This window comes from Dasypus novemcinctus, chromosome 7 (assembly GCF_030445035.2).
Source record: "Dasypus novemcinctus isolate mDasNov1 chromosome 7, mDasNov1.1.hap2, whole genome shotgun sequence".
Lineage (NCBI taxonomy): Eukaryota > Metazoa > Chordata > Mammalia > Cingulata > Dasypodidae > Dasypus > Dasypus novemcinctus.
In genome coordinates this window covers 24,207,413-24,223,768 of record NC_080679.1, presented here as the reverse complement: position 1 = coordinate 24,223,768, position 16,356 = coordinate 24,207,413, and the positions used below count along the sequence as shown (strand labels likewise).

At 53.6% G+C, this 16,356-nt stretch overlaps 1 protein-coding gene across 1 annotated transcript; it reads left to right on the top strand.

The window, feature by feature from the left end:
* Window positions 1-1,813: 1,813 nt before the first annotated feature.
* STK11IP (serine/threonine kinase 11 interacting protein) lies at window positions 1,814-16,087 on the top strand. Its single transcript, XM_004479473.4, has 25 exons — window positions 1,814-1,867; window positions 2,057-2,142; window positions 4,407-4,612; window positions 4,813-4,887; window positions 5,096-5,191; window positions 5,560-5,667; window positions 5,781-5,852; window positions 6,264-6,390; window positions 6,682-6,785; window positions 6,924-7,019; window positions 7,263-7,304; window positions 7,513-7,659; window positions 7,833-7,923; window positions 8,508-8,861; window positions 9,036-9,265; window positions 9,586-9,702; window positions 9,853-10,030; window positions 11,715-11,945; window positions 12,055-12,158; window positions 13,270-13,367; window positions 13,468-13,646; window positions 13,859-13,940; window positions 14,153-14,223; window positions 14,734-14,981; window positions 15,675-16,087. The coding sequence occupies exons 2-25, from the start codon at window positions 2,082-2,084 to the stop codon at window positions 15,822-15,824; spliced, it is 3,267 nt and encodes a 1,088-aa protein (XP_004479530.1). The 5' UTR covers window positions 1,814-1,867; window positions 2,057-2,081; the 3' UTR covers window positions 15,825-16,087.
* The last annotated feature ends 269 nt before the right edge of the window (window positions 16,088-16,356 follow it).

Sequence of the window (16,356 nt, the reverse complement as noted above, 5' to 3'; positions counted from 1 at the left end):
TAATTATAATACTGAATCTTCCCATTCAGAATATATCTTCTTGTTTCTTTTTTTTTTGTCTTTAAAATTCTGGTTTTCTTCCTATAGATTTTACATATTTCTCAAAATCTTCTGGAAATGTTCTTGTTATATCCCTCCTCCCCGCTTTTATCCCCTACTATGGTGACTGGATACATATTTTTCCCTTTCAGAATGATTTTTTAAAGACTTTGCTCTAGTTAAGGTTTTTTTTTTTAGTCAAGTTTCTTAAGGTAAGCAATTTACAGAAATATACTTCAACTAATTTAGGCCAAATAAAAAGTGTGTGTATGTGTGTGGGGGTGGAGGTAGGGGGGTGGGACTCAAGTCGAATTTTTTGGAAGGCTGCCAAAGTCTTCCCTGAAGGCAGAAAGGAGTGGGACTCAAAACGGGTTAGGAAACAATAACTGCTTAGTCTCCTGTTGTTTCTCTCAGCTGATTTGTTCTTTCCAAAAGCAGTTCAGCTTTCTTTGCTTCTCCCTTTGTTCTCCTTTCACATTCCTGGGAAGGAAGGGGATGTAAACAGAACTCTTTGCAGGGGCACATGCATATGAATGGAGCAAGCCTCAGAAAAACTCTGGAGACTGGGCAGACACCTCCCCCACCCCAAAACAGATTTCAAAGCACTGCAGTTTCAGGAACGTCTAAAGAATCTGGCTCATGCCCAAGAGTGCAGAGTTGGCAGTTATGGTTCAGAAGAAGCTCCCTCCCTAATTTCAGATGTTTGATATACAGGGACTGCCAATCATCCGGGGTATGGGTTTAAAAATTTAACAAAAACATATTGAGCCCCTTCTCTGGTTTTACATTTGTATACTGTTTTGTTCTTCACAGGGTGCTTCCATTTACTTCTCGGAACCACCATTCAGGCCTTTGTCTCAGATTACACCTACTAAGCCATAAATGCTAAAATTGTGTGGTTTAGGGGCATCCATTGACATTGCAAATATTTTGTGTTTAGAATATAGGATCCTCCAAATTTGTCAACTTTGGATATAGACGATTATGACCCTATTCCCACTCTCGACTGGTTGACGATTAGTCTTGCTTTTCCTCAGTAGCAAAGCACCCTCTCTGAAATTCACGAATTCTGTTAAAAGGTATTTTTCTTTCCTTAATCTAGTGTGGTAACTGACATCAGTATTTGACCGGGAACCTGGTGAAAGCTACAAAAGGAACTTGAAACCAAAAGACCTTGGCAGTCTTGGCTCTATCAGTTACTAACTGAACGACCTTTGCAAGTAACCTGGGCTCTGTTAACCTGTTTTCTCATTTTCAAACCCAGAATAACAACTTGTGATGCGGGTGTCACGAGACACAGTAAAAATAAAGAACATGGACTGTTACCAACCGCTAACGCGAGCATGATGTTGCTGAAGGGGAAAAAAAAAACTGGTTTGGAGGGAGACTAAGGAAAAAGCAGCAAAGGGGGCACAGAAGTGCACCCCACCCGCCTCAATTCTCTCAGAATCGAAAAATGCCTTCCCGCGACGGACACGCTCTCCTCTAACTGAGAAAAAAGTGCTGGATTTGGACGTGTCCTTTCCTCAGTAACTGAAAATTCCATTTCTCCTAACTTTGCTTCCCCGCCTATTGTGCAAACAAGGTGTCAGGATTTCCTCACTGGCCAAGAAGGCCCATTGCGCACGGAGCGAGCGTCCAAGAGTCGGGGAGAAGGGTGTGTGACGGGTGGCTCAGCTCCTAGTGGAGCCCACGAGTCCACCCGGAGGGACTGCCCCGTCCACCCCATTTCCAGGGCTTAGGGCGTGGTTTCTGGGCGCCGAGCCTCGCCTTCCTTCCGGGGCGGGGCTTCCTGTCCGTCCCTGAAAGGCAGCCGGTTGCTGGGCTGGTAGGAGGCCTGGGTGGGAGGGCCGGTTTAGCTCGCCAGGCCTTATTCCCCTTGAAAGGGCACCCGGGAGACGTTTCTACTCCCTTCCTTTCTTGCCTCTTTCTCCTCACGAGGTCTCAGTTTGCGCGGACACCCTGGCCTTTTGGCAGGCCTACCCCCCTGAAGCCCTTCCGCTTCCTCTTTCTCCAGGCTCCTCCCCCAGCATCCCGTGGCCATGACGACGGCCCCGCGGGACTCCCTAGTGTGGAAACTCGCCGGGCTGTTGCGGGAATCCGGTGAGTTGACTTCCGGCTGGTCTGGGGCTTGGGCACGCCCCCATAGGGATCACGGGAGACAGGGTGTCAGAATTCATTACTCCTCCAGGGTTCGTTTGCCCTGGTTCGGTTGTCTGCAGTGTCTTTAGTCTATGGCCGTGTAAAATACGAGGCCAAACTTCATTACCACTTTCTCCATGCGTTCTCTGATATAGAGGGAAGTGGTTGTTACTTGTCTATAAATAAGCCCTCGGGCTCGAGGAACTGGTCATAATCGTTGTGTGGCGAGACACCTAGTCTAGCAGAGTCAGCACACAATCTGGAATCGGACCCACCTGGGTTGGAATGCCCACTCTTTAAAAACTTGGCTGGGTTGTCTTTCTGTGCCTCTGTTTTTCTCATCAGCAAAATAGCATAATGATTGTACTTACCACATTAATTTAACTTACATAAAGCGTTTAGTGCAATATTTGCATATATAGTAGATGCTGAAAAATGTTATTACAATTTCTGCCCTCAGTGCCTAGGCAGTGGAGCTACTGTAGTTGCTCAGTAGGTGTTTGACATTTGTTGGGGTCGAACAAGCCCTGGCTTTGGGGTTAGACCCAAAGTAGCAAACTCCCACCAGCTATGTGGTCTCAATCAAGACTCCCTTAAATTCTTTGAGTCTCAGTTTCAGTATCTGTAAGACAGGCTTAATAATGCTTCTCTCAGGGGTTCTGCTGAGGTTTAAATGAGGTAATATGTCAAGTCTTCTCATACGTAGTATCTGTTCAATGTTAGCTGCCTTCCTTCAAGCTGTACTCCATAGATGGTGTCTGTGGAACTCCTCTTTAAGAAAGTTTTACTTTCTGGCTTGTATTATATAATTACGTACATGTCTTATCTCCTCTTCTAAATTGGGAAACTTTGAGGGCTGGAGGACTCCTTTTTCCATATCAGTGTCTGCTCTCTGTCTCTAGTATGCAGAAAATCCTTCATGCACAGTTGTAGGATTTATTACTTTATTCAGCAAAAATCTAATATGGCTCCAGGGGTTAAGAAAGGTGGTAGTGGGAGGAAGTCTATGAGTATAAATAGGTAGCAGGAGGGAGGTCTTTATGTGATGGAATTGTTCTGTATCTTGATTGTGATGGTGGTTATAGGAATCTACACATGTGATAAAATGGCATAAAACCATACACACACATTGTACTAATACCAATTTCCTGGTTTTGAAACTGTTATAATTATGTAATATGTAACCTCTAGGGAAATGTGGGTGGAGGGATATGGGAACCTCTACTTTTTTCGAAACATCTTTGACTCTATTATTATTTTTTAATGTTCAAAAAAATGTCTACCACTTCTACCTTGTAGCTGCACCTTGTTAGGTGCAATGATGAATAGCAAGCAGACCAAAAGATGCCTCAAGGAGCGCCATCTTGGACCGAGCAGTTTAACAGAGGGAGCAATAAAAAACCGTAGTGCTGTAATGAATGGTTATTCTTTCTATGATGTGCATTTTAGTATTGTTTGAGTTTCTATAGGAGTGCATGCTACTTTTATATTTGGAAATAGAAATAAAGACACAATACCCTGTCCACTTGAATGTAAAATGAGTGATTATGGTCCAGAAGTTCAGCATTGTCAGGTATTCAGGAGGCTTCTTGGAGGAAGTGGATCTTGAACTGGGCAGAGTAGAAGGGTATATATAAGAAAATGGGGGGGCTGTGAACAAGCTGGATGTACTTCTAGCTCTGTGAGTACACCAGGCTCTCTTGAGCAGAAGGTTCATGTTGGGAAGAACGTGAAGGAAAATTTGGAAAAGTCAGTTTGAAGCAGTTGTGAAGCAGTGTCATATATCAGGCTGACAGATTAGCCATTGAAGACATTTGGGCGGGGGAGGCGATTGATTCAGCAGTGGAAGATCTACAATATGTATTGAAGGGAGTATATCTCGGACACACGAGACTTTAGAATAGCTGGTTGGGGCTAGGGTGAGCTCATTATCCCAGATCAGATCCCGCGATGAAGAATCACTGTGGCGGGAGCAGATGTGGCTCAATCAGTTGAGTGCCCACCTCCCACATGGGAGGTCCCAAGTTCAGTTCCTGGTGCTTCTTAAAGAAGAAACAAACAAACAAACAAATGAGAAAACCAACTGAAGGGAGCTGATGTGGCTCAGTGGTTAAGCACTGGCTCCCCATGTCAGAGGTTCCAGGTCCCACTATGGGACCCCCCCCCCCAAAAAAAAAAAAAGGGAATCACTATGTCCTTTTTCCTCTCTTTCCCTCTTTCCCCAGGGGACGTGGTCTTGTCTGGCTGTAGCACTCTGAGCCTGTTGACTGCCACACTGCAGCAGCTGAACCGCGTATTTGAGCTGCACCTAGGGCCATGGGGCCCTGGCCAGATAGGCTTTGTGGCTCTGCCATCCCACCCCGCTGACTCCCCAGTCATCCTCCAGCTTCAGTTCCTCTTTGATGTGCTGCAGAAGACACTTTCACTCAAGGTTCTGGGGTGGGGTTTGGGGCAGGATGTTCAAAGGACCCAAGAGAGTGGTGGAGGCAGGGGCTGGAGGTAGGGTATGGGTGCTAGAAGTTTGCAGGGGCAAGATCTGATGGTGTTGGAGCTATGGGTGGTGGTTCTGAGGAAGGGGTGCCGCAGAAAGAGATTTACTGTGCCTCAATGACCTGAGTGTTGTTCTTTTAGTTGGTCCATGTCCCTGGTTCTGGCATCCCAGGGCCCATCAAGATTTTTCCCTTCAAGTCCCTTCGGCAGCTGGAGGTACGAGGGTTTTTGGGATGTTGGTGTACAAACGGGAGGCCAGGCTCTGCAATACTGGGATGTCCACTTTCTTTCCCATTTAACGCTTCCCTGAACCCTATTTGGGCTTCATCGTCTTCTCCCTACTCCCTACCACCTGGAGTTGGGGACGAGGCCCTTGTCTTCTGTGAAGTTCTGGCTTCCCCCTCCCTTCTTTCCCTCACCCCAGCTCCGAGGTGTCCCCCTCCACTACCTGCGTGGCCTCCGTGGCATCTACTCCCAGCTGGAGACCCTGACCTGCAGTAGGAGCCTCCAGGCATTAGAGGTGAGGAGGGTGATGGGGTGGGCCCAGGTGCCTTGACCTGAGAGACGCAGAGGACCAAGCTCTAATGGCCCTCTTCTCTGCAGCCTCCCTGCCTCCTGCCTCCTCCAGACAGTGTTCTCTCTCCCCCTGCTGTGCCCCTGCAGAACTCTGCACCATCCATATGTTTACAGCTCCACCTGCCCTGTCGTATTCCAGTGTCTTGCCTCCCCACTCCCCCGCAGTGAACTCCTTGGGGATGGGGACCCAGGCTCTCTTTACATCTGCATGTAAGGAGATGTGAAGAATGAATGAATGATGGGCTAGAGCACAGCTCTGGCACAGGGGAGGAGGTGAGCGCTGAGGTACTGAAGTGCTGCCTGCCTGCTCAGGAGCTCCTCTCGGCCTGCGGCGGTGATCTCTGCTCTGCCCTCCCCTGGCTGGCTCTGCTCTCTGCCAACTTCAGCTACAACTCCCTGACTGCCTTGGATAGCTCCCTGGTGAGTGCCTCCAAGGGAAGGTGGGTTGGGGGTTCCTGGAGGGGAGGGGGAAGATGGGGACTGGGGGGGGAGGTGCCTTCAAGGTGCTTACAGCCTCCTCTTCCCACCCTCAGCGTCTCCTGTCAGCTCTGCGCTTCTTGAACCTGAGTCACAACCAAGTCCAGGACTGTGAGGGCTTCCTCACCGTGAGTGGGAGCGGCCTGGCTGGGGTTGCACGGCTTGGGCCCTGGAGCAAGGCTCCAGCTTCTCTCCTGGGCCCTGTTTTTCTCTCACCTTCACTCTTGCCTTCTGGTGGAGCCACACCCTGGGGGTGATACTGTCTGTGGGGGCTCAGGCTCGAGCAGAAGACAAACCAGGTTTCAGATCTCACCTTCTAATACCTGTGTGACCTGGGTAAATTACATAATTTCTGTTTCCTCATCTGAGAAGTAGAAGTCGTAGGATTACTCACTCCGAGAAAATTATTTTGATGAGTACCCACTGTTACTCATGTCAGATACTGTAGCCCAGTGCTGAGCTGAGTAGCTATTGTGGTGATGCTAGAGAAGCCTTCTCCCATCACCCCATCCTCCTGTCACCCCCACTTCACCCCCCAGGACTTGTCTGAGCTCCACCATCTGGACATCTCCTATAACTGCCTGCATTTGGTGCCAAGAATGGGACCGTCAGGGCTTGCTCTGGGGACGCTGATACTGCGAGGCAATGAGCTCCGGAGCCTGCATGGTGAGTGGGGGTGGGGGAGGCAGGGATGGGGGGAATGGGGGCGTGCGAGGCCCAGAGCTGGGAGAAGTGGCCCCAGGGTGATCACATGTCTCGGGTGCCTCACTGGGCTAAAGGGGAGAGATGAGGTGCTCTGGGGCATCTGGCTACCTCCTGCTCCCCCAGCAGGCCGCCACACCATACCTCCCTTTGCACTGCATGTGTGCTGCACCCACGCTGCACCCCATCACACCCTGCCTGCTGTCACCTTTGCACTCTCACATGTATCCTTCCTCCCTTGTCACACCACCCCAGGCGTGGAGCAGCTGAAGAACCTGCGGCACCTGGACGTGGCCTACAACCTGCTGGAAGGACACAGGGAGCTGTCACCGCTCTGGCTGCTGGCTGAGCTCCAGAAGGTGATGTCTGGGTGCGCCAGGGACCTGGGAGCCCTCTTTGCATACCCCCCGTTTCCTCCCATGCTGACTTGGCCAGCGGCCCCTCTTCAGTCAGGGCTGGCCCAGGGCCCACCTCATTCTCCCCTTCCCACCCTGCAGCTCTACCTGGAGGGGAACCCTTTGTGGTTCCACCCTGCACACCGAGTGGCCACTGCCCAGTATTTGTCACCCCGTGCCAGGGATGCAGCTTCTGGGGTGAGTGGCCTTCCTCCTGTGTCCACTGCACTGGCCCCCACCCTGCCTGGCCTCACCCCTGCACCCCCTTGCTTCTGTCCCCACCTCATCCCTAGAGAGGGGATCAAGGACCGGGATCCCTGTTAGTTTTGTTAGTGTGGTGCCCCGTAGGGCTTTGGGGGCCTCTGCCCCATTTTGGAACTCAGCCAGGGGCTGGGTCCCCAACACTTAACACTCACCTGCTGCCCTCTTATCTTTGCTCAGTTTCTTCTTGACGGAGAGGTCTTGTCACTTACCGATTTGCAGGTTAGTGTGGTGGGGACGATGGGGCGGGAGGGCCAAGATTGCCTTGGGAGAACTGCAGGGAGGATGCTCGCCGAGGCAGTGGGGGTGGCCAGGGGCAGGGTCTTTCTGGTTAGCTGGAAAGTCGGGTCCCATCTCTTGACTAGGGTGGACAGGGCGGAGGTGCTCCCCTGGCTCCAACCTCTTTCGTCGTCCTGTCGTCCCACTCCAGACCTCCACGTCCTCAGGAGGTGGTCCCTCGACGCCCCCTCTGCCCTGGCCGGTTGGGAGTGCCACGGAAACCTCAGGCGGCCCTGACCTGAGTGACAGCCACTCCTCAGGGGGCGTCGTGGCCCAGCCCGCGCCGCGCAGGGTTAAGGTGAGTCCCAGGCAGCCTGACGGCTGGCTTTGGGTCTCCTTCCCCTGGCTTGTTGCTGAGCTGGGCATGGTAAAGCCTGTCCTGGTGCCTGGGCGTTTTTGGCAGGTTGGGTAGGCGGCTGGGGGGCGGGGCCGGGGGCCCTGGCTTTGGTGGAGCTTTATCCCTCTCCCTAGCCTCACAGCCGAGTCCGTGTGAGGCGGGCAAGCATCTCTGAACCCAGCGACACTGACCCAGAGCCCCGAAATCTGGACCCGTCCCCAGCTGGTTAGTCAGCCCCTATCCCACTAACCTCCTCTCCCCCTACTCCAGCACTCTCGTCTTTTGGTCGCTGTGAAGGTATGGTAGGAAATTTGTTTGTGTGTATCTGTGTGTGTGTGTGTGTGTGTGTGTGTGTGTTAGAGGGTGGTGCTGGGGGTCTCTTAGTTTTTCCTTCTAGTTTAGGGAAAGGAGAAGAAACTGTTCCTGGGCAATGTTTTTCAAAGTGTATTTCAAGGAACATTGATTTCATGGGGGGTCAAAAGGTCATATAATAAAAGAAATTCATGGCTGGATAAGTTTTGGAAATGCTGGGTTAAACAGAGCTAAACCAATTTCTTTACTGCGGGACTTTTCAGGGCCTTCGGTATGCTACTGTGCATTGCAAAACTCCCAAAGCAGCGTGTGGTAACTCGTAGTCTGAATTGCATGTGTTCCATCGAACATACTATTTGGGACTTGCTGCTGTGGGGAAGCCTCGGACGCGTCCACACACACCTGTTTACTTCTTGCCAAGGAGCACCCTTAGCAAGAGGCAGGGGTCTCCTGGGGGAGTGCGGCTTGCCAAGCTGTGCCCTCCTGCTCCTACCCAGGCTGGTTTGTACAGCAGCATCGGGAACTTGAGCTCATGAACAGTTTCCGGGAAAGGTTCGGCTGTGACTGGCTGCAGTACAGGAGCCACTTGGAGACCTCTGGGACCTCCCTTCTGGCCACTTCCAAGACCTCTGGCCTTGGCACACTGCCCCCTCACTCCCAGGGCCCAGAGACCCTGCGTGATCCTCCACCTCCGGAGAAGGAAGCCAGTGGCTCCCAAGCGTCACCATGGGAAGTGTCAGAAAAGGTCAGGGTGGAGCCAAAGCCACTGGGTGAAGAGGAGAAGGAGGGACAGAAAAGGGAGAAGGAAGAAAAGGAGGCAGAGGAGGAGGAGGTGCAGAATGCAGTGGAAGGTAAGTGCTTTCCGACCGTGAGAAGCCATGGGGCGAGGCGGGGAGACGGGCCGAATGGTATCAGCCTGTCCTGGGTGAGCTAGGCAAGCCCAGGCTTGGGGGTGGGCTGCCCCTTCTGGACAGAGGAGCACCCCATGGAAGGACAGCATCTCTGGGCGTCTTTCCCTGCTGCAGCTTCCTCTCCTGGTCTCCCCACAACGGAGCTCTGCCACCCCATGTTGGTGTGTCCCCTGGAGGGGCCTGAGGGCGTTCGGGGCAGGGAATGCTTCCTCCGGGTCACTGCCACTCACCTGTGCGAGGTGGAACTCCAAGCAGCGCGGACCCTGGAACGGCTCGAGCTTCAGAGTCTGGAGAGCGCTGAGATAGAGCCCGAGACCCAAACCCTGAGAGAACCGGCGCCCAGCGTGAGTGAGGGCTTCTGAGAGGGGCTGGGCTTTTTAGGGGCCAGCTCTGATGACATGCTGGTTGTGGGCCAGGCAAGGGTTGGGGGTTTCCCACATGCTTTCTCTCTGGCACTTGAGGCTGAGGAGGGGAGCTGCAGGGGGCCGAGGTGTGACCCAGGCTGCTTTGGGGTGTTGAGTAGATGTTCTGTGCTTGCTTGGTTGTCAGCCAAAGCATTTTAATGGGGTCCAGAGCTACTGTGTTCCTCTGTGCTCTCAGTGTCACCCTCCCACCTCTGACCCTTCCCACTGACCCTCTCTCCCGTACTCCCTCTCCTGTGCAGGGTTCAGATCCGCTCCCCGGGGCCCCCATCCTTGTTCTGCGCTTCTCCTACATTTGCCCTGACCGGAAGTTACGTCGCTATATGGTGCTGGAGCCTGATGCCCACGCAGCTATCCAGGTGGGGGCCCAGGAGGCTTTGGGGGCATTGGAGGAGCCAGAGCGAGTGGCCCAGGCATGCGAGGCTGGAGAGCCTGAGGGCTGCGGTGTCTGCAAGGGGTCCTCTGGGGCCCACCTGCTCACAGCTGCCTTCCTGCCCACCCTGGTTCAGGAGCTGCTTTCAGTGTTGACCCCAGCCACCGTCCTGGCCCAGCGTCAGCTTGAGGACACAGGGGACCCACTGGGGGTCAGACTCCAGTGTCTCCGTTGTGGCCATGAGTTCAAGCCTAAGGAGCCCAGGTTGGGACTGGGCGGTGAGGACAGCCGGAGGCCTCTGATCCAAAGGACAGGTACAGCCCTGAACTTGACCTCCCTGCCCGTGAACCTTCCCCTGTGTCAGGGAAAGTAGCTTTTGAGGGAGTGAGCATGGAGGAGAACCCCAGGAAAGAAAGGTCTGCCAGAGTGGGGAACAACTTTTCTGCCTGAAGTCCAATTTAGGAAAAATTAAAATGTCTGCTTGCTACACTTACCGAAAAAAAAGAGAAAAAGAGAAGGAAAACAAGTTATATCTTGTGTGGGTTCCCCCCCCCTTTAAAAGGCAGGAAATGCAACCTCTGTAACTGTACTTAAATATACTCATTATTTTTTCATAACTTGGGGCTTTTTTTTTTTCCCTAATATTTTATAAACTACATAAAACCTAATGAGCCCTCGCTGCAGTATCTGATTGCAATTCTGCCTTTCTGAGCACATTTGGCTTTGGAGGTTAGATTAGTTTGTCCTCTCTTAACTGACCTTGTCAGCTACTTGATGTTGAATAGTGTCTTGTGGCATCTCTACAAATTCTGTTCTCTAAAGCAAGCAATTTTTTCACAGTAGATGAATAAAAAAGCAATATTTTTAGGTCTCGAATACAAAGAAATTTCTTTGATAGCATCTGTGTTGAAATGCCTGGTTTGTATTAGCCACTCTCCTTGGCAGCAGCTGGAGCAGGGATTTCCATTTTATTTTGAAATTGGAGGCCGGCTCCCTTCCCCACCCTGAACCTGCCCCAGGTGCTGCCAGCCTCAGCAGGTCCAGGAGCACAGCAAGTGCAGCTGAGGCAGCCCCACCCCTCCTGGACTCTCTCTGTGCCCCATGGGGTCACTGTGGCCCTGGGGTCCCTTTTATGAGGACATTGTTAATCACTATTAGTGTGTTACCTTCTGTTTTTATTTGAGCCTTGGTTTCCTTGTCTGAACAAAGAAGAAAATGAACTTGCCTTATGGTGCGGTTAGGGGACTTAAATGTGACCATAAAGCCCCAGGCACATGCCCTCTCAGAACGGCAGCTGCTCTTCTTACCACCAGCTATATATATCTCGGGCAGGGTGTGTAAATTATTTGGTCATTTGCAAAATGGAAAGGAGAGAATTTGGATGGGGATGAAAGTGATAATGTGAACAGTCTAGCACGTGCCCACCTGGTTGTTGCTGCTCAAAGAGCCTTTCTTACTTCCCTGCCGGCTCCATGCCCTGGACTCTTTACCTGATTCCATTCATTCCTGGTGAGACAGACACTGTCATCCCCATTTTACAGAGGAGGAACCAGGTGCAGAGAGCTTAGAAAACGTGCCCGAGGTTATTCAGCTGTTCAGTGATGGAGTCTGGAAATGGTCCCAAATCTGGCACCATAGTCTCCCCTGTCTTTCCCAGTCTGCTGCTTTACAGTCTTCTGACACAGCCAGTATAACACCCAAGGGCTTGATCAGCCCAAAGCTGTGGGAGGGGCCCAGAGAAGGCCTGGTCCAGTTGGGCCTGAGGTGGGGTGTCTTTGGAGGAAGGTGTGGGCCCTGGACCCTGCTTTGTTCATCCTTCCCAGGTGGGATGGGATGTGGTCAGCGGCAGGGCTTGGTGAGTTGGGCAGTGATGGGCAGTGTGCGAAGCTGGCAATGTCCAGGTGAGGTCGGAGTGTGGTTGGGGGGTGTTAGCAGCATGGTGGAGGGTTGTGGTGCTGTTTGGGGGTTCACAGGGACTGCATCCATTTCTCCCTCCAGAATCAGCTGCTGTGTGCCCAAACTGTGGTAGTGACCATGTGGTTCTTGTGGTTCTGTCTGGGGGACCCCCCAGTGGGGAGAAGAGACAGGAAGAGCAGTCCCCAGCTCCCTCTCCGCCCCCCAGCCCTGCCCAGGACTCCCTTGGCTGCAGTGACCGCCAGAGCAGGGCCGACGGGGTCCCATCTGAGACACCGCTCTCCCAAGACTGCAGCAGTTGGAGCCTTAGTCCCCGTGAGTAGAGGTCGGATGAAAAGGGTTGGTGTCTGGGGAGGGCAGGACCCCGATGTGGGTGGAGATGGAGCCCCGGCTGCTGGGGAGACTGATGGCTGTCTGCCCCCAGCCCCTGACCGCCATGGCCTCCGCTCTGTGGACCACCGACTCCGGCTTTTCCTGGACGTTGAGGTGTTCACTGATGCCCAGGAGGAGTTCCAGTGCTGCATCAAGGTCTGCGCCCCTGGTCCTGCCCCGTGCCCTGCTGAACAGGATGCTCACTCATTTCCATGGCACCAAATCGAGTCAGGGCAGGTGTCCTGGATCTGGCTTCAGCTTTCAGCTCCAGCAGTTCCTTGACGGGTGGTTGCAGATATGTCCCTTGGTATTTGAGTCTCAGTTGTTGCCCTCTCCAATGGAGGTGATAGTGTCTACCTTAGCAAGTGTGCGTCTTACAAAGGTGAGGGTTAATGCTCTTGTCTGTAAACCTCCTAAGGTGGCACCTGGCACTCAATCAATGGGATTTCCTAGCACTGTTATAAAAGCAAGATGCCATGGGACCCTTTGTTGAGCATCTATTATGTCCTTGCCACTAGGGATCTAGAGTAAATCAGTCTCGCCCTCGAACTTGTATTCTGGTACAAGAAACTGACAAGGATCCTGCAATACGAAAATGCTTTGATACGACTGAGGTCCTGGTGGGGCATCTAGTCCAGCCCAAGTGGGCCTGGGAAGCCTTCCTGGGGTGGGGACGTCTGAGCCATGTTTTAGAGGATGAATGAAACAATAGGGAGGAAAAGGATGTTGTAGATAAAGGGAGCAGTAAGTGATGGAGGTATAAGCAGGTGTCACTGGTGTGGAGAAGTACCCATGATTGGGGAAGGCCAGAATGTCGGAGGCTAGGGGACAGGTGTCCAGAGAGGACTCTGAAGAGGCCAGTTCAGGACCAGCCTCCTGTATCTGCTACAGAATTTGGACTTTGTTCCTGATGCCGAGGGGAGCCATCGAAGGACCTGGAGCAGGGGGGTGGTGATTGGTTTTGTTTTAGGATGGTCAGTCTGGCAGTATGGATGGTGGACCGGAAGGAGTCCAGTGACAGGCAGGGAAACCAGCTAAGAGACTGAGGGTTAGTGCAGGTGAGATACCGGGGGCCCGAGTGAAGGCAGGGCCTGTGGGATGGAGAGCGGTGGCAGAGGCAGAGGCAGAGGCAGACTTTACAGACTGTTGTGGGTTAGCAGCAGGAGGGTCAGGTTGAAGGTACTGTCATACGTAACTTGGCTTTCAGTCTGGCGTTGTCTCCCTAGTTCTGGTGTCTTGTTTCTTACCATGTTCCTCTTCCCCTTAGGTGCCACTGGTGTTGGCAGGCCATTCTGAAGAATTCCTGTGTCTTGTGGTCCTGTCTGACCACAGGCTTTATGTGTTGAAGGTGACTGGGGAGATCTGGTGAGTGAGCCAGGGGCCTGCTCAGGGCAGAGTCTGGGCCTCCCTGCCTCCCTCCACCCTCACTCTTTCCCCTCTCTCTGCCCCCTCCCTCTCTCCACAGTGGGCCTCCAGCTAGCTGGCTACAGGCTACCCTGGCCATTCGCCTGCAGGATCTGAGTGGCATTGAGCTGGGCCTGGCAGGACAGAGCCTGTGGCTACAGTGGGCAGCTGGGGAGGGCAGCTGTGTCCTACTGCCCCGGGATGCCAAGCACTGCCGGGCCTTCCTGGAGGAGCTCCTTGGTGAGAGAGGGGAGAGTAAGGCAGGGAGGCCAGGGCAGGGTGGGGGCAGCAGGGCCACAGGGCTGAGCTCCCCAGGGTAATGGGACTTGTGTCCTTGTAGAAGTTTCTGCCATCTAGAAATGTGGAGAATAGAAAAAAGTTGGGGGTGGTGAGGTTGGGCTAGAGGAGGTCAGTCTTCTGAGGGTTCCCCCTTCCTGGCTGGTTGTACCCAGATGTCTTACAGTCTCTGCCCCCTTCCTGGAGGAGCTGTGTCAGTGCCACGGAGGAGAAGGTGACCCCACAGCACCGGCTCTGGTGAGTGGATGGAGGCCGAGAGTCCAGGCCATCACTCTGCAGTGCCCAGACCTGGCCTTGCTCTGATGAGGCCCTGATGAGGCCCTGACCCCTTCTGTCATGGCCAGACTCTCCCCAGGCCCCAGCCCTCATGTTGCCATCCCTGCCCCTCTCTGATCCTGTAGTATTTCCCACCCCCCGCTAACCACACCTTCCTGCCGTCTTTTTCCCAGGCCATTGTTGGAAAAAGACTCTTCCTTGGAGGCTCCCCAGTTCTTCTACCTTCGGCTGTTCCTGGTTGAAGGTGAGGCCTCTGGGTTGCAGAGTTTGTCCCTTGTTCCCTGTGCCCCATCTTGTCCCAGGCCCCCCCGTGCCTCCACAGTGTTATCATAGCTTCTCAAGTCCTGGCCCCTGGCCTTCTGCTTGCTCGCAGACAGACCCGGATGCCAGCCTTGGTGTTCCCTGCCTCTGGGACAAGGCCAGGAGGTGCCCTGGATCCTTAGTTGCCCAGAGACCTTTGTTTTCAGGTTCAGGCTTTCGCTGAAGGCAGCAGGGTGGCTGGGTCTGCTTTGCCCCATCCCGTCAGAGAAGCGAGATTGGATCCTTGCTTTCAGGCAGGGTGGGTGGTGGGGCTGGAGCCCTTCGTCTTGGGGCTCAGAGGTTTTGGAGATCCCTGGATTTGGAGAATGGAGGGCTGTGGCCTCCAAGGGTCCTCCACGGCTCACCTCCTCTTCTGAGCAGCTCTGGGACGCTGGCCCCCAGGGGTCCTCCACGGCCTTCCTCTCTGGGCCTCACACTGCCTCCTTGCCTCCAGGCTCCTCTGCCTGTCCCGTGTCTCTGCTGTTGACTCCATCCACCCTGTACCTGTTAGACGAGGACCCTGCTGGGTCCCAGGAGGAACCCCCTCTCCCAGCAACATCTGGTGAAGCCTCTGAGATGGCCCCTCCCTTGGGGCCACGTCCCTCTGTGTGTGTCCGGCAGCAGCAGCCACTCAGCAGCCTGAGCTCAGTGTTGCTGTACCGCACAGCCCCAGAGGCCCTGCGGCTGGTCTTCTACGACGAGGTGTGTGTGTGTGTAGGTGTGTCCATGCGTGAGACACGGGCAGAGGTGGTGGTCAGTGCGGGGAGTGAGTCTAGGAAGGCTGGGCCTTGGGGCCAGTGTGAGACCTGGAGATGGGCCGTCATGGTGGAAGGAACACAAAGAGTTGGGGTGAGAGGACTGGGGGCCAGAGCTCCCTGGCTTTGGGTGAGCAGCACGTAGAGGGGAGACAGCTGTAAGCAGTGGGAAAGCCCTGGACTCGGAACCCGGCCACGTACCAGCTATCTGAGTCCTTTGAGTTTGAGTCTGATTGAGCCCTCGTTGTGTGCCAGGCATTTGGTCTCTACAGGAGCCACACGAGGTAGGTACTGTTAGTCTCATTTTACAGATGAGGAAACTGAGGACATGAACCAACTCACCCTGGCTCCAATTGGTAGAGCCAGGAACTGAACCAAGCAGCCTGACTCCAGAACTTAAATTCTCTGAGACAGGGAAGATGGAAGAAACAAGATAGTAAATGTAAAGCCCTTGGAGGCTTCAGTCAGTGTCACTTGGATTTTGTGTGCAAGCTCAGAGTTGGCATCTATCATGGGGAGCAATATGGGCTGGGGGAAGGGGTGAGGAGATGAGCCAAGAAGGGAAGTGTGTCCTCCCGTGAAACCCCCCTTGGTGGGGCCCTCTGGGGAGTCTTACCTCACTAGCTGCTTGGCCTGGCAGGTGTCTCGGCTGGAGAGTTTTTGGGTGCTCCGTGTGGTGTGTCCAGAGCAGCTGACGGCACTGCTGGCCTGGATCCGGGAGCCCTGGGAGGAGATGTTTTCCATCGGACTCCGGACTGTGACCTACGAGGTTCTACAGCCTGACCGGTGAGGCTTCCACTGGCGACCTCGACCTGCCTCAGGGGCTGCCTGCCTAGCCGCAGTGCTTCTCTCTCCTGGCCTCTGGGTCTGGCTTCAGGATCTGCCTGTAGATTTCTCCAGCCTTTGGGCTCTGGCTCCTGAAGGCCCAGATGACCCATGGTTCAAGGGGAGGACACAAGAAATGTCCTGTTGGAGGTGGTGGGCTAAGTGGCCAGTAGGAATGTACTCCGTGTTTTTTCTCAGGTGTCAATAAAGTTTTTCCATTCCAGTTGCCATGGGTGTTGGTCTTTGAGGCCTGCTGCTCCCGTAACCGTGTCTGACAGAAATTGCTCACCCATAGCTCTTCCAAATGGGCAGCCCCAGGCAGCCTGGTTATCTCCCTCAAGACCCCATCTTCACCTAGCTGTGGCTGCAGCTGGTGGATCAGGAGAGGGTGCCCTGTCCTCAAGTCCTGGCCTGTCATGTGGCCTGGCATGAAAATTGCTGCCAGACAAAGAGTTGGACCAGTTAGATTTTCACTTTCTTGAATTTCAGTTGGGAAA

Coding starts and splice junctions, on each gene's coding strand:
- STK11IP (XM_004479473.4), top strand. CDS start 2,082: ATGACGACGGCCCCGCGGGACTCCCTAGTGTGGAAACTCGCCGGGCTG. Junction 6,391..6,681: donor TGAGCTCCGGAGCCTGCATG/GTGAGTGGGGGT, acceptor ACACCACCCCAG/GCGTGGAGCAGCTGAAGAAC. Junction 7,660..7,832: donor CCGCGCCGCGCAGGGTTAAG/GTGAGTCCCAGG, acceptor CCCTCTCCCTAG/CCTCACAGCCGAGTCCGTGT.